This window comes from Eublepharis macularius, chromosome 17 (genome assembly GCF_028583425.1).
Source record: "Eublepharis macularius isolate TG4126 chromosome 17, MPM_Emac_v1.0, whole genome shotgun sequence".
Taxonomy (NCBI): domain Eukaryota; kingdom Metazoa; phylum Chordata; class Lepidosauria; order Squamata; family Eublepharidae; genus Eublepharis; species Eublepharis macularius.
The window spans coordinates 33,057,210-33,082,771 of record NC_072806.1 but is presented as its reverse complement, the minus strand read 5'-3'; the positions used below and the strand labels follow the sequence as shown (position 1 = coordinate 33,082,771).

The window sequence follows — 25,562 nt, the reverse complement described above, 5'->3', positions numbered from 1 at the left end:
TTGTAGAATTTTAACAATTTTATTCACTATTCTATTAAAAAATAGTCTTAAATTATAATATGTGACAATCAATTTTAACCTTATTTGTTGAGTTGGTTGGGAATTCTCACAAGACTTGTGCTGGTCTATAACCGTATTAATAAATTTGATTTGATTTGATTATGTCACTTGTGCATACTTGCCCCTACTCTACTAAATTCCCCTGCTAGGCAACATGTGGAAAAGAAATGTATTTTCTTTGCCTCTGTAGAGCTGAACTCTGCCCTTTAATACCTGATAAGCCCCAAACAACATCAGCTATGCACAGAGTAACATTAAACCAAAAAAACTTGGTTTTTGGTTTAAGAAAGTCAGTAATAGCAACACTGAAATGAGATCACATACCTTTATTTCCAAAGGTTTGGGACTACAGAATCCCTCATCCACCTCAATCCTGAACTGAACTCCAGAGGTAGCACCATTTCCTTCTAGGACAGTCCCTCCGGGTGTTGTGTCCATGCTGCCATATTCCTTACTGTTCATGTTCATAGGAGAAAACCCCATAATATGCTGCTCCAAGGATGGTGGTGTAGGATACATTTTATGAAGATCGGCCGTGCCTGTTGTAGATGTTAAAAATTGTTTCAACACAACAGAACCACCCTGTGTCCGCCGTCCCAGTATTAAAACATACATCAAACAGGTCATGTACGTTGCAAAGAGGTTTTTTGGCAGGTCTGCCCACAACTGTGGAATGTCACTTCTCCAGAACATCACCAAAAACCAGAGCCTGGATACCGTTCAGAAGCCCTGCAAGGATCCATTCAAACGTTCTCTGCATTCCAAACTATACCAGCAATGCTTCTATTTCATAAATAGTTCCCACTCCACTACCCCCCCCCCCCCAAATCACAGCATAGAAACACCAACGTGACTCAGCCTACTCGTGCAAAATAAAAACAAGAAACTGCCTGGCATCTTAAAGACGAAGATGCTACACTAAATACTCTCTCCCATAGGCATGCGTTCTGTGGGAGACAGGAAAACAAAAAACAGTTTACTCAGAGGGGACAGAAGACCAAGGGACAGCAACAGGCCTCCTACACAACTCCTATGCTAGCACAAATGAAGGTTCGACCCAATCCGAGTGGGTATGGACCACTCCCAGTCAGCAGAAGCCAGTGGGACAGTTTCTCTCCCTGGGACTGAACTTCATAACAAATTAATATCCATTACCTACTGCACATGTTCACATACTATATCAGTTTACCATAAGGCATTTTATAGATATCTTTGCCTATTCCAAGTCACGACATGAATTACCTGCTCAGACTTTTCCTGGCTTTGCACAAATTGCTATGATGAAACTGTTCACACGATAAAGTTGTATAAGTAATGCCATGAAAGGAAGGGGGGAGCTTACTTATGCATGACAAGGGGTCCAAGTTGCCTGCTTTTGACTCTTTGCAGTTGGCTTTGTCATCTGCTCCATTCAGTGTTCTTTTAGCCCCAGGCTAGAGAGGTGAAGCGAAGCAAGAAGGGAGGAGAGAAGAAGAAATGTAAGCACCTCCACTGATAGGTTTTATCCATAGTAAACATTTTAAGCAGCTTCATAAATTAGCAATTCTTTCACAAGCTATGAAATGCAAGCCACATAGAAAACAGGAATTTCAAACTAGTTTGTGATATCTCAAGGGGTGGTGGGGTTGTTTGCACCTGCTGTTCAAAACAACCCCTTCGATGTGCCTAAAGAAACTTTATGGATCCCAGTCATTGTAAGGCATACACAGAGTCACTTCTGTTAAGCAACATACACAAAGATAAAAATAAAACACACATCCGCATTACAGCAAGCACTCCACCTAACAAACAAATATTAAGCCTACTCCAAATCTAGACTCGTGATTTAGGCTTGAATTAATTGCACTTTTAAAAATGTGGAGTTAGAAATACATTAATATTTCAGCTGTCGTTAATCTGGACAAAAAATGTTGTACACAGAAGAAACAAATAACTAGCCACCAAAAGCACTGTTCTTATTATTAAAAGGCAAAAAAGGCTGTTCAAGATGGCTCTGAGGAATGCAGCACCTAAGCAACGGATCATCAGAACAAATATTCCCTTTGGATGCAAAGACCAAACCGAGCAAGCTGATAAAAATGAAGGCATGACGCAAGGGCCAGCTCACACAATGCACATTTGCTGCTTCGTGACTCTTGACTGAGAGACATTGCACAAACTGCTTCCTTGGAAGCTATATTCTTTGAGGAGAAGTCAACTCTGTGACGCAGATGCTGTTTGTGCAATGGCACAAATTCAGGTCAGCAAGCAATAATCAATTCTTGCATTAACTTACCTTAAATGTCCTGGGCTGAAATGGGAGCAAACGCTACCAACTAGGGACGTGCAATTCAGGTTTCAGATTTGGGGAAAATACCCGAATTTGACCTGATACAGAAATATTTCAGATTTCTGGATCAGGGCCAGCATGCCGACCCCAATTCGGAAATGCCGAAGCAAAGCTTTCCGAAACAATTCAGGTTGTTTCAGAAAGCTTTGGGTGTTTAAACCCAGTGCCCCTGCTTCAGCTGACTGAAGGAGCCTGCCAGTCAGCTGAAGCAAGGGAGGGGGGTTTAAAGGGCCCCTCTGCCGCCGCTTGCCAGCTGGAATGAGTGGCAGAGGCATCTGCATCACAGCCAGCTGGTTCCTGTCAAATGCCCCATAGCTGGCTGCTCTTTCCAGCCAATGCAAGCGGAAGGAGGGGCCCCCTCTCCTCCCCCTCCCATGGCTGAAAAGAGCTGCACAGGGTGTTTGCATTGCAGCCAGCTGGCTGCTGTCAAACACCTGGCACAGCTGGTGGTTTAAACCTACCACCCTGTTGCCCTTCCTTCCTTTGTCCCTCTTACTCCGGGTGAAGACAGCGCAGGAGCGGCGGGGTGGCAGGTTTAAACCTACTACCCTGCCATCCTTGCTTCACTTGATGCAAGAGGGGCAGGGGATTCCCTCATTCCTCTAGCTTCGGGTGAAGTGAGCACAGGAACGGAAGGGCAGCAGGTTTAAATCTACCGCCCCGCTGCCCTTCCTTCACTTGATGCAAGTGGGGCAAGGAATTCCCTCATCCCTCTTGCTTCAGGTGAAATGAGCACCTGAGAGGTGGGGAAGCAGGTTTAATCCTACCACTCCGCCTCTCTTACTCCACCCGATGTGAGGGGGAGGAGGATCCCCCTCCCATCAGATGAAAGCTGCAGAGTGGGAAGCTTCAGTGTGCTCCGAATCTTTACAGGGCATACTGAAGCGGTATAAAAAGCAATTTCCAAAGCAGCTGGCCACTTCAGAAATCACTTATTTCCTATTCTTTTTCCTGCTTCGGAGATTCCGAAGTGAGAAAACCGAATGTTTTTGCCATGCACACCCCTACTACCAACTGACACCCCACAGTCCAATTTTTTTAAAATTGGACTGTGGACAACTGGAACCCGATTTCACAATCTCTGCTTCAGATCTAGGTGTCACTGATGTTAAGGACTTGTCAGAATAAAGTATTCAACAATAAACCATTACAGGGCCAGAAGAGGGCTCAGGGATGCCTAATTCAACCCTTAGCACTGGGAGAAAAACCCTCTACACTAAAGGTCTGCTAACCATCATCCAGACTCCATGATGCCAAGGGAGGAAAATGGTCAAGATCATGGTGCACCACAAGCAACAGTAGCACCAAGACGAAGATTACTTTAAGAAACACGGTTCATTCGGAGGGCTGTTCAACATGACATAGAAGCATGACAGATGGCGCTATTTTCCTCATAATTACAGGGTGCTGCCCATGATATTCCTTGACCAATAAAGCTACAAAGCAAATCTCAGCAAGCCACTTACTGTGAGCTCATCTTCATCGGAATTGAAGATATTGTCGAGGTCGGTGAATGAGACAACGAGGTCGTTCTCATGAAACAAGCTGGTTGACGCTGTGCGATTGTGAGGAGGAACGCGCTGGGCATCTGCTACTAAAGGAAGAAGATCAGAGGCTCAGTCTTGGATGCTTCTCAAACTACAGTCCGTTTGCCTACTGATCTAATTCAATCATTAGGTCCTATAGCTGAAGAAACTCGTAACAACATAAAAAGTGCCCTGATGTATCAGACCAGTGGTCCATCTAGTCCAGCATCCTGTCTCACAGAGTAGTCAGTCAGTTGCTCTGGAGAACCAACAACATGGCATAGAGGCTGAGGCCTTCCTGCAACGTTGCCTCCTAGCAATGTTATTCAGAAGTTTACTGCCTCTGAATGTGGAGGTTCCCACTATTCAAAATGGCTAGTCGCTCCGATAATACTATCCTCCAAGAATCTGACTAAACCCATTTTAAAGCGATGACTGTGGCCATCAGTATGTTCTCTGGCAGCAAATTCCGTATTTTAATTACCCATTGAGAAAAGTAGTATTTCCTTTGGTCCATCCTAAATCTACTGCCCATCGTTTTCACCCAGAAAAATCTCAGATCCTTCCGCTTTTCCTCAGAGCAAAGGCGCTCTAATCCCCCCATCAGCTTGGTTGCCCTCTTCTGTACTTTTTCCAGCTCTGCAATGTCCTTTTTGAGAAACGGTGACCAGAACCCCATGCCACACAGTATTCCAAATGAGGATGCACCATCGATCTATGCAGGGGTATTACAATATGGGCCGTTTTATTTGCAATCCCTTTCCAAATAACCCCCAGGACAGAGTTTACCTTTTCCGCTGTTGCGGCACGCTGGACGGACACTTTCATTAGGGCTCCCAGGTCTCTCCCTTGCTCAGTCTCATCACGTTCAGACCCTATTAGTATATATCCCACACTTTCCACAGTGAACACAGATGCAAAGAATTCATTTAGCTTCTCTGCCATCATCCAATCTTCCTTTAGCAAGACAGACCTTTTAAAGGAAGCCCTTTTGTTTTTTATGGCTTCCTTAACTTGAGTAATTAACCACGCAGGCATTCTTGGCAGTACCTTTTCTAACCTGGGAATGCTTTCTATCTGTGCTTCAATGAATGTAGTTTTGAATAGGTTTCAAACATCTAGGGATTTGACTTCCCTGTGTTCCCCTCTCAGCTTCCTTTTAACTATTCCCCTCATTCTTGTAAAGTTTCCTCTTTTGAAATCAAATGTTACTGTTTTAGAATTTAAGAGTCAACTTTTCATTGACATGAATTCTAACAAGATTTTTAGAATACACTACTAACATGCATTTCTTTTTTAAAAATCCAGAAATTGTACCTTGTTTGACAGAAGGACTAAAAAGTGACATTGCATCCTCTCCAACACCAGGTGTCCCATCTTCAGTCTGCAAAAAGAGCAGCAGGCCACATGTGTGAACACTTATCCCCTGTACATGAGTTTATAAGGATCCCTGTCCAGAGATCCTTTCCCAGACCTGATACCAGAGATTCTTTTAACTGGAGACGCCAGAGATAGAACCTGCAACCTTCTGCATGAAAAACAGGTGCTCTGCTACTGAACTGCAGCTGCTTCCCTACTGAAATATATGCCACCACGTATATTGGAACTTTTAGGGAAACCTGTACAACTAGTTTAACACACTTGCAGTGGGGGTAACCCCCCGCTCCTCCCCCTCCCCTCCCCCTCCCCCTCCTCCCCCTCCCTCTCACACCCACACACACACCCTTCAGCAGAAGGAGGATAGAGACTGGGGGGTCATATCTAACCTACAAAATTCTCCCATCAGACTGCTGACCCAGTAAGTGGTATTAGTAGCATTTGCAGTCAAAGCCTTCTATTTAGTGATCTTGGCTATGTTCTTCCTTGAGGATGCCACTGACTGAATCTGGAGCCCTGTGCAATGCAAAGCTTGTACTCTGCTTCTGAGCTACAGCGCCAACACGGCTACGATTTGAGTATTTTAAGGATTTTCTTGCTTCCCGAACACACTTACTACCTGAATACTGAATGTGGGTTTTTTTAATAAATACATTTCCATGCCCTAACATTTCCAACTGCAGTGGTTTCAGCCCCAATGAGTCACTGCATCTTCAGTAACGAGACTGCCTGGGCCTCATGACACAGAAGGGCCTCATGATTCCCGTAGAGGAATCCCATGTGGAAAAACATTACACTGGAACAGGAAAAACACATGCAAATATTTCAGGGGAATATGCAGGAGCAGGATTGAGATCTGTGAGTAACGTATGCCCTGTCCACAAACTCTTAAAAATCTGCATGGATTTTTAAGTTCGTAAGCAAAGCTTTTCATGGCCGGGACACGGAACTGCTCAGGGTGTGGCTAAGGGCCTGGGCATGCCCAATGAGATTACAGACCCTGGGGCATATTCACAACCTTCTCACAATCCTCTTCCTGAGTTTCAAAAGCGGGCTACCATGTGGCAGTGAGAGCTGCTGCTTGAGAAAACACAAGCCCAGCACTCCCTGGATACACACTACTATTTGTATCAATCTTGGGGGTTGCCGTCTCTGCACATTCCCTGTGGAAACTATTCCAGAATGCTTCTGAGCCCAGGCTTTTACTAGCTTACAAAACTTTATCTGTTCACTCACCTTATGCTTTTTCCCAGCTTCTCGCTCACTGTTCTGCCTCTCTTTTTTGTCAGGAAAAGGGAACTCTTCATCGCCGTCCACAAATGCATATGGATCCATTTCTGGCTCCTGGTCTGCTGCTATTGCTGCTAGATACTGATTCTTACTCTGATACTGCTGCACCAGGTCTTCAGAGACCTTTAGGGGCTTCCTGCATTGCACCATTAATCTGCAAGGAAGAGAAAGGACGTGGTTACAAATGGCTCACCCAAGACCCTCTGAGCAAGAACGTGAAATGAAAAACCCTTCCAGTCGGTTAAGCATTTCCCCCCCGCACTTATGTTCCATCTTTTCTCCAATAAGCTCAGGGTAGGATATGTAGGGGGGGGGGGGGTTATCCAGTGAACCAACGAGATATAGCAGTCAGTATCAGATTAGGACTGGGATTAAACCCCCACTCAAGCATGACGCTCCCTGGGTGACCTTGGAGTGGACCAGTTAATCTCAGTTTCACCTACATCATAGGGTGGTTGTTTCAATAAAATGGAAGAACTCTGGACGGCACTCTGAGCTTCCTGAAGGAAGGGGGGTGGATAAAAGTGTGGTGGTAAAGTCAGCTAGAGCTCATTTTATCATGATGACAGCTCTGCACAGATTAGGTTGAGAGTGTGCTACTGGCACAAGGTCACCTAGTTGAGTTTCTTGACTGAGCTGGGATCTGAACCCAGGTCTCCCTGGTTTCAAACTTTCAACCTCAACCATGAAAACAGGCATGACATATTTCGGCCATATATTCCCATTAAAGTTCCACAAGAATTGTAAGCAACAAAATGTTTCTTGTTTCATTTCTCATAAGCTTTGTCCAGGAGGATAGCAGTCTCTCAGTCAAAACAGTGACCCTTTATTTACAGGCCCAATTATTGTAACAAGAGCTGGTGTTGGTCTCTCTTTCTAGAATCATATAATTAGGCCTTTTGAAGACAATATTTGTTCTCTTGCATGTGCACCTGCCTTCACCGAGCTGATAAGCTGTTCAACACATACTGTACATCTGTACTTGAGCAATGGGAAAGGCAAGGTATATATACTTTAATAAACAAATAAAAGTGACTCACAACCTCCAATGTGACTGCACATGAAAGCTGACTCAAAAGTCCCAGCAAACCAAGATGTCAGTCCCTGGCAGTTAAATCCCCAAGTTCTCCACAGTTAACACACAGGTGTTCCAGCTGAAGTAACTTTATTAGAGATCCATTCAGTACAAGGTGCTCAGACAGTGAAATTGGCAGAACTGTTGTAGATAGGGCCCCCCTTTGGGGGGAAGGACCGTTAGCTTGGGGGGGGGGGTGAGGCAGTGTGAGACATTTTTTTAGACTAGACAGTGAGAAAGATGAACTTATCTTCAGTTCTCAAGAAGGCTACATCCCGAGCCAGTTTCAACTGGCATTCAAGGACACTGGCTCAGTTGAGCGAGAAAGAGAAAGTAAACGCTTGCAAGATAACCTACTGGCATTACAGCAATAAAGAACTTCCCATACTCTCAGAGACCAGAGTCAGATATAACATACATTCATGGCAGATATGCAGGAGGCATATATGACACAAGAGCCAAAGAGTCATCTTAGGTAACTACGAAGACTTGGAACTACCTTGTGGGGTTTTAAACTTGGGTCTTTGAATAGCAGACCCCACCAAGTCACATTCACAAACAGTTTCTGAAAGGTCTCTGTTTCAAAGATAATTTGCTATGTGAGAGCGTGGGTGCAGGCACGGAGGTTACTGGGGGGGGGGGGCATAACCCCTGTATTGCTCCTTGGATACACAGGATTTGATAAGCACCTGACAGGATACAGGCCACAGTTTTCTACTGTAATCTAGCACTAAAACATTTAATTCAAAAAACATCAGAAACTATAAAATTTAAAACAAAAGTGGGTAGTTTAGAATTTGTCCCTTCTCTACCCAGCAGCAGTTCTATAACAGATCGGGGAGAAAGTTAGGATATAAAAGTAGCAAATAAATTTTTAAAAATGCCATCATCCAGTTTTGTTTACTTGCTAGCCTGTCTACCTGCCCACACTTCACTTATGTTAGTCATTTGTGGCCTCGCTGAATCATTTTATGTAAATTTTCTAGGCCTGAAGGCAATTTTTATCCGCAACAAATGGTAAACAAGGCTGCTGGTTTTGTCTCTAAAAGGATTGCACTGAGATATATTTGTGTTCTAAACGTAGGACAGACTAGTTTCAGTCGTCTGTGGCTGTCTTGATTTTTATTTTTTATTACAATCACTGCAGCACATCAGTGGTGTTTTCAAGGATAGAATACATATTCCAGATCTATTGGTAGTAAATGCATATGTCAGCTGTAATGTGATCCTGACTAAGGAATTCAAGAAATGCCTGGCTGGACTGAATTTCAATGCACAAAGATGATGGACAAGGACTTTTCCATGACATGCTAGTTTTCTATACAAAGGGTCTCTCCCATCCCCTTGGAGGAAAGTTCTGCACTGCAAGCTCCCACTCGCTTTTCCGCCCCCCCCCCCGCCAAAAAAAATGTTTATCACCTCTGCAAGAACTAATTCTTATAAAGATAAGTAACCTCAAACTCAGGAATGGAGAATGAGAAGAAACAATGGTGCTTTAAATCCTGACTGCAGTTGCAAATATACAATCCTTGACAACAGAACCTACCTGGAAAGTATTCCTTTCCAAGCCTTAAGTAACCTGAAAACAGCTCTGCGTGCCACATTTTTCAAGTGACACACCCTTCCACCCATCACCTCAGGCCACAGAGACTTCCTTGCTCAGTTCCTGTACGAGATGGGTTCCCTGGACAGTTGAGAGACTGCCTGCAACTGTGCATTCGAGTGATAGCCCCATGAACTCCTATGCAGCACCTTATATTAGTGATTTTCAAGCTCGCTACCTTCTACTTTTCCTCAACATTCTCGTAATTTTTGCCACAGAACCCTAGTTTAATGCACAGGGTTGAGGGGATGGGTCTAGAGTGCAGAGAAAGACATCTGTTGGAATTTACTGTTGCTTCATGTGAGCATAAGTGCACCCAAGACCTGAAGACATGACCATGGACATGAACAGCAGCCATGTAATCCAAAGGAAGAAGATCAACAGGTGTGGGAAAGTTTCGTGCAAGATTGTCTGACCTCTCCCACAAATCCAGGCAAGTTTCTGAGGAACGGACCTTTGGACACTTACCGTGAAGGGTCCTTCTCCTCTGAGGACAGGAGGACATCTTGGGTGTTTCCTTTTGCCCAATCAGGGAGGCAGGAAGTTGAATTTTCTTTTTTCTTCCTCTTCCTGTTGGTGCCTGGAACACCCTGCTTTCCAGTTCGGGTGACTCCAAACAGCAGTAAAAGAAAGATAACAGCCTCAACACACTAAATACTGGAAGACCCTACTAAGAGGGAATAGAAAAAACTGAGAACTTAGTAAACGGACAATATAACACAGAACATTGAAAAAGTGAGAACTGTGTAACACCAGTGAGGAAAAAGGTGAACAGGTTAGCAAGAGCGAGAAACCTAGGGAGGGCAAGATGTCCTCCTGTCCTCAGAGGAGAAGGACCCTTCACGGTAAGTGTCCAAAGGTCCGTTCTCCCTCTGAGGCAGGAGGACATCTTGGGTGCTCCCAAAGCAGTTACTCTCGAGAGGGTGGGTCAAGGTTCTCGTCTTGCATCACATGTTGTAAGACTCTTCTTCCAAAGGCAGCGTCGGCGGAAGAGTAGAGGTTTAACTTGTAATGTCTAACGAATGTAGATATGTTCGACCACGTTGCAGCCCTGCAAATTTCTTCCACTGAAGCATTGTTGTGTAAGGCCGCATTTGTTGCCGCGCTCCTAATGGAGTGAGCCGTGATGCCCTGAGGCAAGTCTCTGTTGCAAGCTTTGTAAGCCTCTGCGATACATGAGCGGATGTTCCTGCTGATCGTAGCGTTTGACATCTTCTTTCCTACATTTGGCGGGCATGTGTTGACAAATAAGAAGTCCGACCTCCTAAGGGGTTCGGTTCTGACCAGGTAGACCTTGAGAGCCCTGCGGACATCCAAGGTGTGCCACTCCTTCTCCTTTGGATGTGTCGGTTTGGGACAGAAGGATGGTAAGTTAAGCTCCTGCGACCTATGAAACGAAGAGACAGCCTTCGGTAAGAAAGTGGGATCCGTGCGTAGGACTACCTTGTCCATATGGAACTCGCACAGCCCCGGCTTGATGGAGAGGGCCCCAAGTTCCGAAATTCGTCTCGCTGACGTAATGGCTACTAGGAAAAGAGTCTTTAATTTCAGCCACTTCAAGGGTACCTCTCTCAAAGGCTCAAAGGGAGATTTGGTCAACGCTGACAGAACTACGTGGAGCCTCCACGTAGGGAACCGGTGCACCGTTGGAGGGCTCAGAAGGGTGGCTCCTCGCAGGAAACGTCGAATATGTGGATGTTTGGCCAGTCCAAGCCCGTCAGGGAGGAACAGTATCGAGGACAAGGCTGCGACTTGCTTGCGTAACGTGGCTGGTTTCAAACCTGCATCCAATCCGTCTTGGAGAAAGGCTAGGATCACATTTAGGTGTGGTCGGAGATGGTCAATCTTTTTCCTTCTGGCCCAGCGAACAAAGGCTTTCCAGGAGGTATTGTATATTCTTGCCGTTGATTTCTTTCTGGAAGAAAGCATTGTCTTGACTACTTGTGTCGAATATCCTAACCTGGAAAGGTAGTGCCTCTCAATTTCCAGGCGGTCAGACACATCCAGTCCGGGTCTGGGTGCAGGATCGGACCCTGATGTAGCATGCCCGGGGTGATGGGGAGATGGAAGTGAGGAAGAACAGCTAGCGATTGTAGGGAGGAAAACCAAGGTCTCCTGGGCCACCATGGGGCGATCACTATTACTTCCGCTGTCGAGTCCGCAATTCTCCTCAGTAACTTTGGAAGAACTGGGAGGGGAGGAAATGCGTACAGCAGACCCTCTGGCCACGGTGAGGTTAAGGCATCTATCCCTTCTGCTAGAGGGTGAAAGAACCGAGACAAAAATCGAGGGGTCTGCCGGTTCAGGTGGGTCGCGAATAAGTCCATTACCGGAAGGCCGAATCTGTCTGTGATCAGGAGAAACGTTTCCTGATTGAGTGACCACTCCCCTGGTTGAATGGTCTGACGGCTTAGCCAGTCTGCTTGCAAATTGTCCGTCCCCTTTATGTGTTCCGCCTGAATAGATGCTAAGTGCGTCTCTGCCCACGAGATGATCCTCATCGTCTCCTTGTGCAGCCTGGAAGACTTGGAGCCACCCTGCTTGTTCAGGTATGTCTTGGCGGACACGTTGTCTGTCCTGATCAGGACATGCTTGCCGTGGATCAATTCGGAGAAGTGGAGTAAGGCCAGGCGGATCGCCCTGACCTCCAGCAGATTGATAGGAAGCCGAGACTCCTCCGCACACCAAGTCCCCTGAGCTGGGCGGTCGTCCAGGGTCGCTCCCCAGCCGGACAGGCTGGCGTCCGTGAACAGCTGAATTCTCTGAGGGTTGAGGAACGACTTGCCTTGACGGAGATTGGCCATTACAGTCCACCATCTGAGGGCCTCCTTCACCGTCCATGGAACCTTGACCAAACAGTCTGTCCTGGCCATAATATGACGTTGATGCGGGCGCAGAAAATTGAGCAGAGCCCGGGAGTGGAAACGACCCCAATAGATTGCTTCGCATGCTGCCACCAACGTGCCCATCAATTTCGCAAGTCTCAACAAGGACGTCGACTGCTCCTGGATCACGGACTTGACCAGGTCCTTGGTCTTTAGTATTTTTTCTTGAGGTAACCGGATAAGTCCCCTCCTGGTGTCTAGGATCATGCCCAGGTGATGTATCGACTGAGACGGGCTCAAGGAACATTTGTCCAGGTTGACCAGAAAACCGTATGATTGTAGGTACTGAATTGTTGTCCAGGTGTCCTGAGTTGCTTGGCTCCTGGAGGTTGCTCTCAATAGAATATCGTCCAGATACGGATGGACGTGGATGCCGGCCTCTCGAAGACGCCCGATGGGATTGATCAAAATCTTGGAAAATACCCTGGGAGCTGTGGCGAGGCCGAAGGGTAGGGCTCTGAATTGGAAGTGGCGACCGGCGACGCAGAATCTCAAGAAACGCCTGTGTGAGGGGTGAATAGGAATGTGTAGATACGCCTCGGTGAGATCTATAGATGTCATGAATTCCCCTTCGCGAAGAGCCTCCGATATGGACCGCAGTGTCTCCATCCGGAAGTGCTTCAGATGAATGAACTGGTTGACGAATTTTAGGTCCAGGATTGCCCTCCAGTCTCCGTTCTTTTTGGGGACTGTAAAGAAGATGGAGTAGACTCCAGATCCTGACTCGAGATGACTGACTGGCTCTATCGCTTGGATTTCTAAGAGATGCTGAATGGCCTTGAATGTGATCTGCTTTTTCTTTGGGTCTTTTCGGAGTGGAGATCTGAGGAAACGATCTGGTGGGATGGACTTGAATTCTATTACGTAACCTTGAGAAACAACTTTGATGGCCCACGCGTCCGCGAGGTTCTCCTCCCAAGTCCTTAGGAAATGATGTAGTCTCCCTCCCACCGGAAGACGTTGCGAGTCAGGATTTAGGGGCCTTGGAATCGAAAACCTGTCGGTCCCCCCTTTGTTGAGCCGTCTTGTAGGATCTGGTTCCAAAGGAGGTCTTTCTGTGGTTTGGCTTAGGTGAGTTCCAGGAGGATCTCTTATTGTCCCGTCGAAATCTGGGAAGCACTTGGTGAGAACGAAAGGACTGGGAGCTGTAAACGCGCTGATCCGACCTCTTGATCGTCTTAGGGAGGGCCTTCTTCTTGTCGCGCGTCTCCACCAATACCTTGTCTAGGGGCTCGCCAAAGAGCTTGTCCCCCTGGAATGGGTAAGCCATGAGTATAAACTTTGAGTGCAGGTCCGCTGGCCAAGCCCTCAACCACAGAAGTCTCCTGGCAGCTGTCATGGAGGCTATGGCTCTGGAAGAAAAGGACAGGGCATCCAACGTGGCATCCGCTGTGAAGGCGCTAGCTTTCATAATTCTGTTGGCACCCTCCATTAAGCGTTTGCGATTGCCCGGAAGCAGTTGTGTGAGCTTCCTGATCCATACCACTGCTGCCCGGGAAACGATGGATGCAGATGAGGCAGCCCTAATTGCCATTGCCGAGGCTTCATGTGCCCTCCTAAGGGCAGTCTCTGCTTTCTTATCCAGGTTGTCTCTGACGGCTCCTTGCCCGTCTTCTGTTAGTAGGCCAGAGGACTGAAGAGCAACCACGGGTGCGTCGACCTTGGGGATCTGCAAAAACTCATTGGTAAAAGAAGGTAAAGCGTAGAGTTTTTTGACAGAGCTATGGTATTGTTTAGAGGCTGCTGGGGTCCTCCATTCTGCCCTTAGCTGCCTTTCAAAATATTCAGGGAAGGGAAAGACCCTTTCGGGGGTGCTATCTCTAGGGAAGAACTCCCTGTTTCCCTTTGGCCTGGATGATCCCTTGTCAGAGTTGGGATCTTCCTCCCCTCCCTTTGAGGATTCTTGTAGATCTAATGCTGCCAAGGTCTTGGAAAGCAGATATTGATAATCCTCTAATTTAAAGAGTCTGTTGGACTGTTCTGGAATGAGGGTTTCCTCATCCTCTTCCTCAGAGAGGAATTCCCCTTCAGCCCCGTCCTCGCTGTCTGAGGATGACTCCCCCCCCCAACAGAGATCAGACTCCCCAGGGTGAACTCGGGTCGATTTCTGAGCCGCCTTGGTGGGCCAGGCGGATGCAGTCCGACGCTGCTTGCTGGGGGGTGGGGGGGGGGAAGAGGAATGATCACTAAGGGCCCTGGGGGGAGGGTGACAGATCTTCCCAACCTCCTCCCTAACAGCCTGCCTTAAGAAGGAGCGAATGCTTCCTTGCAGGAACTGCTCCACCTCGCTGGGCACAATACCTTGTTCTTCTTCGGTAACCTCGGCCTCTGGAGCAGTGGAATTCTGTCCGGAAAATTTTTTAGCCATTTCTCCCGGCGGGAGGTTGGCAAGCACGTCTTTAGGAGCCGCGCGGGAAAAGACGCGAGCTTCGCCGGCTTTTCCCGCTCTTTCCGCGGCATCTCTTTTGGCGCCATTTTCGGACTCTGCAGAATGGCGCGAAGCGGTTCCCGGCTCCAGCGCTGGTCTCCGATGCTTCTTGGACGATTTACACGGCTCGCCGGCCGGAAAGGTGCCGGGAAACCGTTCCAGCCCGAGGGGCAGGACGGTACCGGGTAGACCAGTTGTCTCGTCGGCCGGGATCGCTGCTGCTGAAGCTTCGCCTTCGGCATCCATAAAGCTCTCCTCTGAGTCTCCAGGGTCCATTGTGGATGACTTCAAGTGAAGATCAGAGGGAGTAAAGGACTTGATAGACAGAAGATAAGAAAATAAGGAGAGAGGCTGAGAGATATAAGGGAGGAGAGGAATAGAGTCAGAGAAGGAATATAGATCAGATAAGAGAAGATAGACAGAGGATCTGTCTAAGCGACTGCTCTCCCTGGAGGCAGGAAAGAACTGGAAAGCAGGGTGTTCCAGGCACCAACAGGAAGAGGAAGAAAAAAGAAAATTCAACTTCCTGCCTCCCTGATTGGGCAAAAGGAAACACCCAAGATGTCCTCCTGCCTCAGAGGGAGAACTTCAGAGTTTCCCAGAATACACCTAGAAAGCCACTGTCCAAAAGAGACATTGAGAATAATAGCTTATTAAGGAACAAACAAACATCTGTAAATGAGACAGTGTAAAAGACTGACAGTATCTTTGTTAACTTCTGCCTCCACAAAAGCTTCAAACCAAACTAACAGGAGATTTAAACATATTTCCTTGCACTCAACTAAGCGGAAAATGACAACCAAAATATTATTCATAAAACATTAGCAAGCAACTAATCAGCTGAAATTTCAGGACGAGGGACAGTTGTAGGCAGCACTCAAAAATCCCACACTTTGCTTTAAAGAAACAAAAGTAAATTCATCAATTTCAATTTCATCTCCTACCCTCCTTCACAGGGTCCTGAAAACCACAGATTTCCCTTTACTGATGTGGAAGACGAACACCAGAAACAGTGTCGGAGAAACTGCTTTTTGTCTTAGATAAAAACTGCTGAAGAGTTTTAAAACATCATGTTTTCTAGCTCTAGATTTAATTTAAGCACATATTTAAAACCAATAAGGTGGCTTGTCATCCCATGACCTGAGTCCAGGAAAGACTAAACTGAAATTTTAAAACTATGTTGGTCTGAAAGGTACCACTAGACTTCTGTTTACTTTTGTTGCAACCAAACTAATAAAGGTCACTCTTCTGTAATTGTCAATACTTTGTTTTTCACCTACACTCCCCAAAAGGCAGCCAACACTTGTGCCCCTTTTCTTGTTTCTGTTTTCATGGCACGGTAATTACAGTAGTAGCTGCAATGTGTCTCAGAATACTTGAGACACATACATCATGAGTTCACTTTTTTAATGTCAGTACATTCTCCAGAAACAGGAGATCTGGGGAGATTCAGAGCAAAGACAATTAATTTCACCTTTTGTCTGGGGAGGGGGGGGGGTCCCAGTTCACAGGAAGCCCAACAAAGTCTGTCAAAAATAATATTTGTCACAATGGAAAAACTGGGAAAAATAAGACCCCAGTCAGAAATAAATCATTCAGAATATGGTGCTTGAGAAAGTTTGCTCTCTTTTATAAATATCATTGATACTTTTACATGGATCTTTGGCAGTGATATATCTAGCAACACTTCACATTCCTTTTCGTTTTCGGGTGGACAATTCATTTAAACGATAAAGTAAAATGCAGATACACATCTTGCTTGCAAATATGCAATGCAGATATACTTATTAGGAAGCAAAGACTGACTAGATCTCTCTGTTGAATGTCCTTTCAATGGCAAGCCCAGGGTTGACCCCTACATGATGCATGAGAGAAAAAAAAACATGTTCATAGAAGGTATGAAGGAAAACCCACATTCACCAACCTTGCCAATAAGGAGCCACCCAAGACACACAGCACATCACATTCCTGCAGTTTTTTAATCTCCCCAGGGCCAACTAGCAAAGATGACAGGAAATTCCCACTTGCTATCACAAGCTTGGGGGGGGGGTCACTTTGATTCCCACATCACAGAACATGGAAGGGAACTTGGGTGGGGGAATTAGGACTCACTATGACCAAAAGCCACAATAGAAGAGTTGGCTGGGAGGAAACTCTGCCCTACCATGACTTTTGGGGGCAGCCCTTTTTCCAACAAGACCTTTGAATTTACAGGAGAAAAGATCTCCGTGGTATTTTAAGCCATTTAGGACTGGTTTTGACAGAAGCAGATGAGTGAAGCAAAGCAAAAATAGACAGAACAAGGGAAAAAGGGACTGGAAAGAGACTAATGCTTTGATTCCAGGTAGGACATATCAGGGCCATGTGAGAGGAGAGGAAGGGCAGCAAGGGCAGCAACCATCTGTTGTGGGATCAGCTGCGAGTTACCTCACCCAATTTTCCCCCAGTCCCTGCTCAACCCTGTCCCATCAAAAGGTTCATTTTTTTGAGAATCACAACCAAGCTTCTAAGCTGCCTTGAATGTTCATCAAAACAAAGATTAAATAAATGTAAAATTCCACTTTCCTGTCTTCCCCAGGTCTATTTATGTGGCCTGTTTCAGCTGCAAACCCACTAAAGGTCAATTTATATAATTTAAAGCCTTGTTAGCTGCCCTGAACACTCAGAATGGACACAACATGAATCTAAGTAAGTTTTATGGAAAACTTAATTTAAAAGCTAATGTTATTCTCAAGAGATTCAGTCTTCACAGGGCAAGAGAAGAGCAAGAAAGCTTCTAGAAAAGAATCTTGCTTAACTGCTATTAGGTTGCCACTGGAAAGAATCTGAAGACAAGATGTGCCCTTCCGTTCCCCAGTTTCCAATATGTCACATGGTTGTTGTTTTTTTACACAAGTATAGAAGTTTGGGGAAATCCCACAAAGGGATTTTGCTTTTGTCCAAAGTGAAAAATCTAAAGAGTGGAAATGGTGATCTAGCTACACCAGAGTGTTTTGCTTGAAATGAATCAAAAGAAGAATCAGAAATCTCATCCACAAAGAACGGGGGAACTTAACCAACGTAATCCAAACCTTTCTGTGGTTTTAAGTCACAAGCATAAGCAGCATTCTGAAAGGGACAGTTTATTTATAACATGTTTAAAATCACTTTTTCACCTTAATACAAAAAGAGAGATCTAGTAAAACGCTAAATCCCCTTTTCAGGAACTTAACACTCTCCCACTTAGTGATCACGATTTCTCTTAACATTAAGCCTTCAAATTTTAATGGGCTCTTGCATCAGAGTGGCAGTAAGTGGAGTAAGCCACTCACCCTGGTAGCCTGTGGCAAAGAACAAACTCCATCAAGTGACCAAATAAGGAAGATTTACAAGAGTAGGTACCACATGTTTGCCTAGCCTAATATTGTCTACTGTGGCTCACAGAATGTAGAATTCCTAGAAATTTTTAAGAACAAGTAAATTAAAATTTGAGAGGAAACAGAAATATGCAATACTTTCTTTTCCAACCTTATTTTTATTTAACATAAATGCATCATTTATAACTTAAGAATATATAAAGTGTGCTATCTGACATATTTATGAAATTTAAAAGTATATATGCCTTGGCTTTCTAAAAGCAAAACTGCAAATATATCTAATACTAGAGAGAGCTACAAACTGTTGCACACATGATGCCTTAAACACTTGTATTTTTGGCATCAGAAAAGTTGGAAAAATTAAAAACTGAAAATAGAAAACATCTTGTAATAAAGAAAAATGGAATTTCTATTTAGATAGTCTTATTTACTATACAACTATACTATATGCTATACTGTATGCTATACTGTATACTATACTATACTATACTATACTATACTATACAACTATCAGCAGGTTTGAATAGCAAGTTCAACTTTATAACACTGAGAACATCAAGTTCTTCAAAAGACCACTATTACAGGCATTATAGCATATAATAGACAAAACTAGTTGAAAGAATACATATATCCTTGAAAGTATGTTCCTTATGTGTAACATATACACAGAAAATAACTAACGCTGTAGCCTAATATGAAGTAAATAATATTACACATATTGAGGGAATAAAACTTTATCTTAAAATGCATTTCATCCACTCCAAGAGAAAAAATATTTCAGTTATTTTTCTAGTGCGCCTCCAACTTTCTTTTTTCTTCTTCTTTAAAAAACTGAAATAAACATACTTTTTCTTCCAAATTTTTCTGGCCCTTCACATCTCTAATATGATTGGCAGTACCTCCCTAGGGTCTCAGCTTGATTTCTATCCCAGCAGCACTTAAGAACCTGCTTTCTTTACGCTGGAAATATAGGGAATCAATCCTTGCACTTCATACATGAAAAGGGAGTGTCCCACAGCTCAGCTGTCCACCACCCCCAAAGTTCTAAAGGTGCAGCCATTCAATCTCTCTGGGATCTGAACCCAGATCTTCACATACCCTGAGTAAGAATCTTACCCCTGAAACAACAAAGCCAGGAAGGGGACCCCCTCCCCCCCTTAGGACAAGACTGGAATGCCCTGCTCACAAACCTTATATAAAGTTTACTCAGTGTCAGCACCAGGTAACAGCCCCTCTTTGGGGCCAGCCTCTCTGTTGAGCATTCCCCCCTACCCTCAACTCACATATTGGTGTTAATAGTGATCTAGATGCCACTAATTGGATTTTTGCTATACTACTAGTCTTTCAATTGTTATTGACTAATGTGTCACTTTGTTTTCATCAGAGACCAACCTGATGGCAAACAGCTAAGAAAGCAAAGCATAAATATTTTGACCACATTACTGCCACAAATGTACATGGGTAGGCCAGCTAATGAAAACTGTTGGGGTTAGTGGACCTAAGGGGAAAGGCTGTTCTATGGAATTCCAGGCCCTCTAACTATTGGATTCCAGGAGTAGAGAGACCTGGATTCAAATCTCCCCTGAGCCACAAAATATCTTTTCAAAAACCAGCTCTAACACACAAATGATGCTTCTGTTTTAAAAACCAAGAGTGAGGGAACCCTGGATGAATTTGCAGTCTCTGACTAGCATAAGGAATCTGCAGGACAAAAGCTTGGAAACTCATTTGCCCAGATGTGATTATCTAGTGCTCAGCGTTGTGCCCCAATTTTGACATGTGTTCAAGAGCATGACTGTAGCCAAACTATGCACATGCTTAACACATTAGCTATCTGAGGCCCAAAAAAAAGCATATCCAGTTCTGCTTGCTTCCATACTGCATTCAGAACTTGAATACCGTGACCATTTCTTTGGATCATTACAACATCACTTTGCAAAGTGACCAATCCATCAAATCTTGACACTAGAACGCAGACATCCCTATGCACATTGATAGTAAAACAAATTCGAGACAAACACTTAAGAGAGCCTGGGCTCCTCCATTTCCTAAGACTGACCTTCATGAGACATAAATTGTTCAACTAACATTTCATGTAAAACCGGAAGGGAACCCATCTAGGAAGAGGCTCCTACAGACTTAATTTTGGAAATTGAAATGAAGTTATGCTTACTCTGTAGCTGAAGGTAAGTTGTCCTGCCCTGCACATCCCATCGGCTCCTCCCTAAATTTTTCGCTCGGAAGTTGCGGTGGCAGGAAATCCACATCCTTTTTCTTTGGAACCTTGTAATACCTCCACGTGGAATCTGCTTCCTCCTCCTCCAAGTTCACCGCTGTACCAACATATATTGTGGGCTCTATAACCTCAGGGAACTGAGCTGGGAAAGGCTGAGACAAGCCATCTATCCTGTCTTCCATTGTTTTGGAAGGAACCAAAGGGTCTGGAGTTGGCATCTGATAGAAATGATGGTTCTGGGGAGTGGAAGGAGTTTTGGTTGCCCCTTCATCGGCTACATCACAGGGGTGAGGACTGAGAGGTGGCGGCTGGGGTGAGTTGGCCATTTCAGTGCCATGCATCTGAGGAGTCTTTGCTACATCATTAGTTCTGAGATTTGAAAATCTCACTTGGTTATCCGACGTGGTGATCACCAGCCTCTGACTGGCTGAGTCCGCCTCCATGGCGACATCATCGCCAATGGACACACGGTGGTGAAATGGAGTCAAAGGACGCTTCTGGGGCTTATCTCCTTTTTCTTGCTTCTCATTCACCTTGTGCTTTGGAGCTACTTGCTGCTGCTGGCCCACAGGAGGGACCGGCCCCTGCTGAATTGCATTTCGTGGTTTGAGATTTTTGTGCCTGCAGTAGGGTTGAAAGAGAAGAGTACACTTGAGCGCATCACCGGGCATGGACGATTTGTTCTTTAGCACACACGGCTAATCATGTGACATGGGAGTAAGTTCGATGCACAGGATCAGCATAGATATAACACTTAACCATGGTTAGTGCTAAGTAGGATATGTTGCCTTAACCCTGGTTAAGATGTTAAATCCATCAGCAAAGTCATGGCTTACTATGCCAGGCTAAGCCCTGTTCCTAGAGAGTATGTACAGCAAGGCACCAATAAGATCTACTAGATAGATTCTTTGGCACCAGCAAGGCTAGACAAACAGGTTGATGGCTAATACAACTTATGTTTTCAAACCCATTATGGGTTACACATTCAGATTTGTGGCCAATCCTTTTTTTTTTAATTTTCATTTTATTGAATATGAACATGTAATATACAAAAGTCAACAATATAAACTATTAACAATAGTTTAACAACAATATAAACATTTGAACAAGTGTTATTACAACTCTTCCAGTATAGTGGTGACATCGATATAGAAAGAGGAATCAAGGCAATACAGTTTGTCATATTTTGAGATTACAGAATAAAGTTTCCAGATTGGGTTATTGCTTGAGATATTTTTGATTTGGGTTGGATATTATGCATATCTACGTAATCAAAGAAAGGTAGCCATTTTTCCATAAAATTAGAGTCCGTAGGGAACTGTTCTGCTACAATGAGGTCATTGTGAGTTTTTTCCACTATAAAATGATTCCAAATTTTTTCAAACCAGGAGTCAACCGAGGGTACCCGGCCAATCCTGAAACTCTTTATTTATAAGCTCGCTTGACCATAGGTTTTGAGCTTAAACCATGAGATCGATCCTTAAACTATGGTTTTAGCATTCAGATCTAACAAACCACTCCTACATGTAAAAACCCATGAGGCAATTCCATTAATCCCAGCAATTCCTCCTTCACAAAGCATGATGCAATCTGCCTCCATTCAGCTTCAGGCCTTTTCAGTGACCCCCGTCACACTTAACTGTTTAGCTGAAAACGTTAGGAATGCTTTGACCCTCTTGGGTGTCTAGGAAGCTTTGCCAATCAATGTTGTTTAAGAGATATTTGGAGGAAGCTAAAACATGTAATGTGGCTTAAGGTTTCAAAGACGGGGTCTGTTAGTTCTCTTTTCAGTTCACTGTTCTGGATCTTTCATTGTTTTACTGCTGCTTTTACTCAGGTGTTCTCAATTTATAACCCTAGGTCTACTCTCTCAGGAGTGGAAAGTTGGAGAAAAAATATTTCAATAAACACCACAATCATAATTTCTGATGGTTCTACATACAGCCCAGCATCTGACTCTACAACACCCACTGCAAACCCATATCAGGCTGCTACTGCTTTGCCATTATGGAAGTCAGAAAGGTCCTTCTGCAGATTTCTTTTTTTTTCCTGCTGCACCAACTGATTCATACCTTGAGCAAATGCAACTCGTCCTCTGAGTGGCTTCCACAAACTCCCAACATGCTATTTTGTCCGCCATCTCCTCTTCACACATTCCATTTGATGTAGCAGAATACTTCCTCCTGTGTGTCGTTAAGGGGAGGGGGGGAAATCTGCTAAGCACACTTCAAGTTGCAAAATGTTACATTTATCAAGCCCCACCAATATACATGGGCCAGGATTCTCCCCCCAACCCCCATCCCAAATATAATAACCTAAAATCTGAAACAAAGGAAACAAAAGAGGGGGAGCAAGGTGGAGTTAAACCAAAGATGAATCTGTGGTTATTCCAGGTACATGAGGAAGGGGGAGAGATGAAAAATTTTCCCGGGGCGGGGGGGGGGGCGGGAAGAGAGATATAGAATATACGCAATACTTAATTTCTTATGAAGTCTTAACTTATTTTGCTACTTTAATAGAACACACATCATTATCAGCTTAGCTCAGCTTATAAAATTGTACCATTTGGTATATTTATTAAAAGTATAAACGCCTTAGTTTCTACAAGCAAAACTGCCAAATACACCTAAGAATACAGCATGAGACAGCATGAATCAAACTGCAGCGCTTCATGCTACCCTTGCACATCTATCTTTGTTTCTGCCATCTGAGAGGTGTGTGTAGGGGGGCGGTGTTGGAACTAGAAAACACAAGTTTGGTTGTAAACAAAACAAAGTGTATTATTTGGAAATAAACTTAATACTGTCACAACAGAGCTACAAGCACATTTTGATACCAAGTTAAACTATACAACACTGAAGTCTTATGACAGTATATCATCATACACGTGGTCAAGGTTGGAAACGAGGTAGCTGGTTTAGATGGACCTGTGCCAGAGTTAGCAAGGCACCACCGAGTTCCTCATTACAGGATACCAATGTAAACTCAAAAGTATCCTTTCTTTGGCCCCCACACTTAGTGCACGTAACATAGCTGCTCCAGTTGCAAAGAGAGAAACCAAAACAAGAGGAAGGGCTTCCACAACACAGTAACGCCCTTCCCCAGATTTGCCATCAAAGATCTCATAAATTATACCTCTTCCCACCATACGGAAATAAAGTGAACTTCTGCAGTCAAGTTACTTTCCAACAACCTTCTCTGTGTTCTCCCTTCGCCCCTGCTTGCTGCTTCCCCAGTCCTGGCTACACAGACAAATTCCAGAAAAGTAATCCAGCAGCAAAGAAAGACAGAGTATTATCTCAAGCCCAAACAAGTTCAAAGACCCAGAGAACTGGCACGATTTTGAACTCATTAATAACTTGATCACAGATTGCTCCTGAAGGTGTCAGGAAAAATTAATTAATCAGGAGGTTACTTGCTGTTCAGGGAAGAGAAATGAGAAGAATGGCTGGGCACAGATGCAATCTGGGCATAGAGAGAAAGATGGATGCAGAAATCCCACACACCTCGTTTCTCAGAGCCCTAGAAATTTCTTGCTGGTTCCCATGATTTTTGTTTTGTTTTGTTTTTCCAGGATAAAGGTGCAAGGGAAGGGTAGATTAGGGAACATATTAATTCCTTTTGTACAGACATGGCGCTTCCCTGGGTGAAAGTCAAAATGGTAGGATAAGGCAAGAACAAAGTTTGTCTAGACTATAGACAACAGTAAAAAAAACTTAGCATTTATCTAGTGCTTTAGAGCATTGAAAAGAATTTCTGATACATTTACTTACAACAACAACCCTATATGGTAGCTCAGCAGTATTATCCACAAATGCTGATTGTATGGGAGGGCTAAAGATGAGAGAGCTTGGCTTGCCTAAATCCAAGGCTGCTCCATTATGTGTGGATGAACAAATTCTAGGGATCCTGGTCACCCACAGAATCAGGCAAGAAATAGGATATGCTTCCATATAACATTTGGTTGGGGTCAGAAGGGGGAGCATAAAGAGGGCTCACAGGGAATCTTTGTGGCAGCTCTCAGCAGCTATGCCCAAGGCCCTCTACTGAGTTCATGGCTCAAGTAAGATGCAAAACCAGGGATTTTCTGATTCACACCTCCTCTGAGCCACATTCCCACATGGTAAATTATTCACTACGCCAGGCATATTGGGAGGGGAGGGGGGTTCTCAACATGATGACTTTAATTCATGCACTGACAGATTATTGGAGGGTGGGGCTCACCAGTGGAACAGAAATTCCCAAGACAGCTTTGTCTGTTTTGTCTGTAGAAAAATCAGGGCAGCCAGGTGATTATGGAAGCAAGCGCAGAAGGAGGGTTAGGAACAGATACAGGATTGACTGCGAGGGTTAAACAGTGAGGGGATGACTGGTTTGGAAGGAGCAATGACAGAATGGAAGCAATAAAGACTTTGTGCTTTAATTCATCACCTCCCTGTCTACGTTTAAATCTATAGCCTTAAATACTTGCAGCCTTATCTGAATGCTTTACTGCTTTAGAATCAATTTTTATACCCCCCCCCCCCCCCAAATTCATACTTGTTCTGTGCTCTGTTCATATAACATTCTTGCCAAACTCTCTCGACCACATGATTGGCCAGCTTCCGAGGGATTTTGCCTCCGTGGTGACTCATGCTGTCAGAGCTGAATACGTCAGAAACAGAAGAAAGTTTCACCCACTTTTGGGCTGAACGAGCATCAACTAGGGAAGAAGAGAAAAAAGCATGAGTTAAACGGAAATTGATTTTATTCATCCCCTCCAGTAAAGCAAAAACCCCAAGGGAAACATTTTTCTTGCCCAAGAAAGATTAGAAGCGCACTTAGAATGGATGTAAAGCCAGAAGCAACCCAGCAGATAGGGCCATTGCAAGCCTATAAGTAACTGGAAACCTTGTAATTTAACCAACTATCCCTGATGATGACATGAGGCTGATCAAAAAGCATTAAAAAATCCATACCTGAGGAAAAGCATCTGGGCAATTTCAAGAAACTCTTAAATTGGGCCTTATACATTCCTCACACACACTCCTAAACAGAACGCTGAACAGAATCTATGAATTAAAGGGGGGCGGGGGGAGAATCACTTACATGTGGAATAACATATGCTGTATATGCATAATTAAACTCAGAACTAAGATGGCCAAAAACTGTGTGACAGTTACACCGTGAGGCAACAGTGGTTCTCTGTACGTAAATTTGCAGGAGAACCTGATCAGTAAGAACTGCGTCAAGATGTTAGCCCTCATGGTTTTGGGGACACAACAAGAGTGCGTAATACCTTCTCAATGCATCAGCATTCAAGGGAAAGAGGCCCTGCACTGCTCCCCCCCGCACCCCTTTATAATCCTCACTCAGGGTTTACCCACCAGTCCTGACAGCAACCACCGTTAATAAAAC

The 25,562-nt window shown here is 44.5% G+C and overlaps 1 protein-coding gene across 2 annotated transcripts in view; it reads right to left on the bottom strand.

Annotated features, from left to right (window-relative positions):
• MED13 (mediator complex subunit 13) overlaps positions 1-25,562 on the bottom strand; it is a 132,002-nt gene that overhangs the window by 37,581 nt on the left and 68,859 nt on the right. The window contains exons 7-14 of one of the 2 annotated variants that reach the window (XM_055000966.1): positions 24,705-24,867; positions 22,238-22,348; positions 20,103-20,786; positions 6,529-6,736; positions 5,233-5,299; positions 3,856-3,983; positions 1,403-1,493; positions 385-599 (exon numbers count right to left, since the gene is read on the bottom strand). In XM_055000966.1, the coding sequence (XP_054856941.1) occupies positions 385-599; positions 1,403-1,493; positions 3,856-3,983; positions 5,233-5,299; positions 6,529-6,736; positions 20,103-20,786; positions 22,238-22,348; positions 24,705-24,867 (1,667 nt within the window). The remainder of the gene's footprint in view (positions 1-384; positions 600-1,402; positions 1,494-3,855; positions 3,984-5,232; positions 5,300-6,528; positions 6,737-20,102; positions 20,787-22,237; positions 22,349-24,704; positions 24,868-25,562) is intronic. The other variant, XM_055000965.1, reaches the window with a different exon arrangement.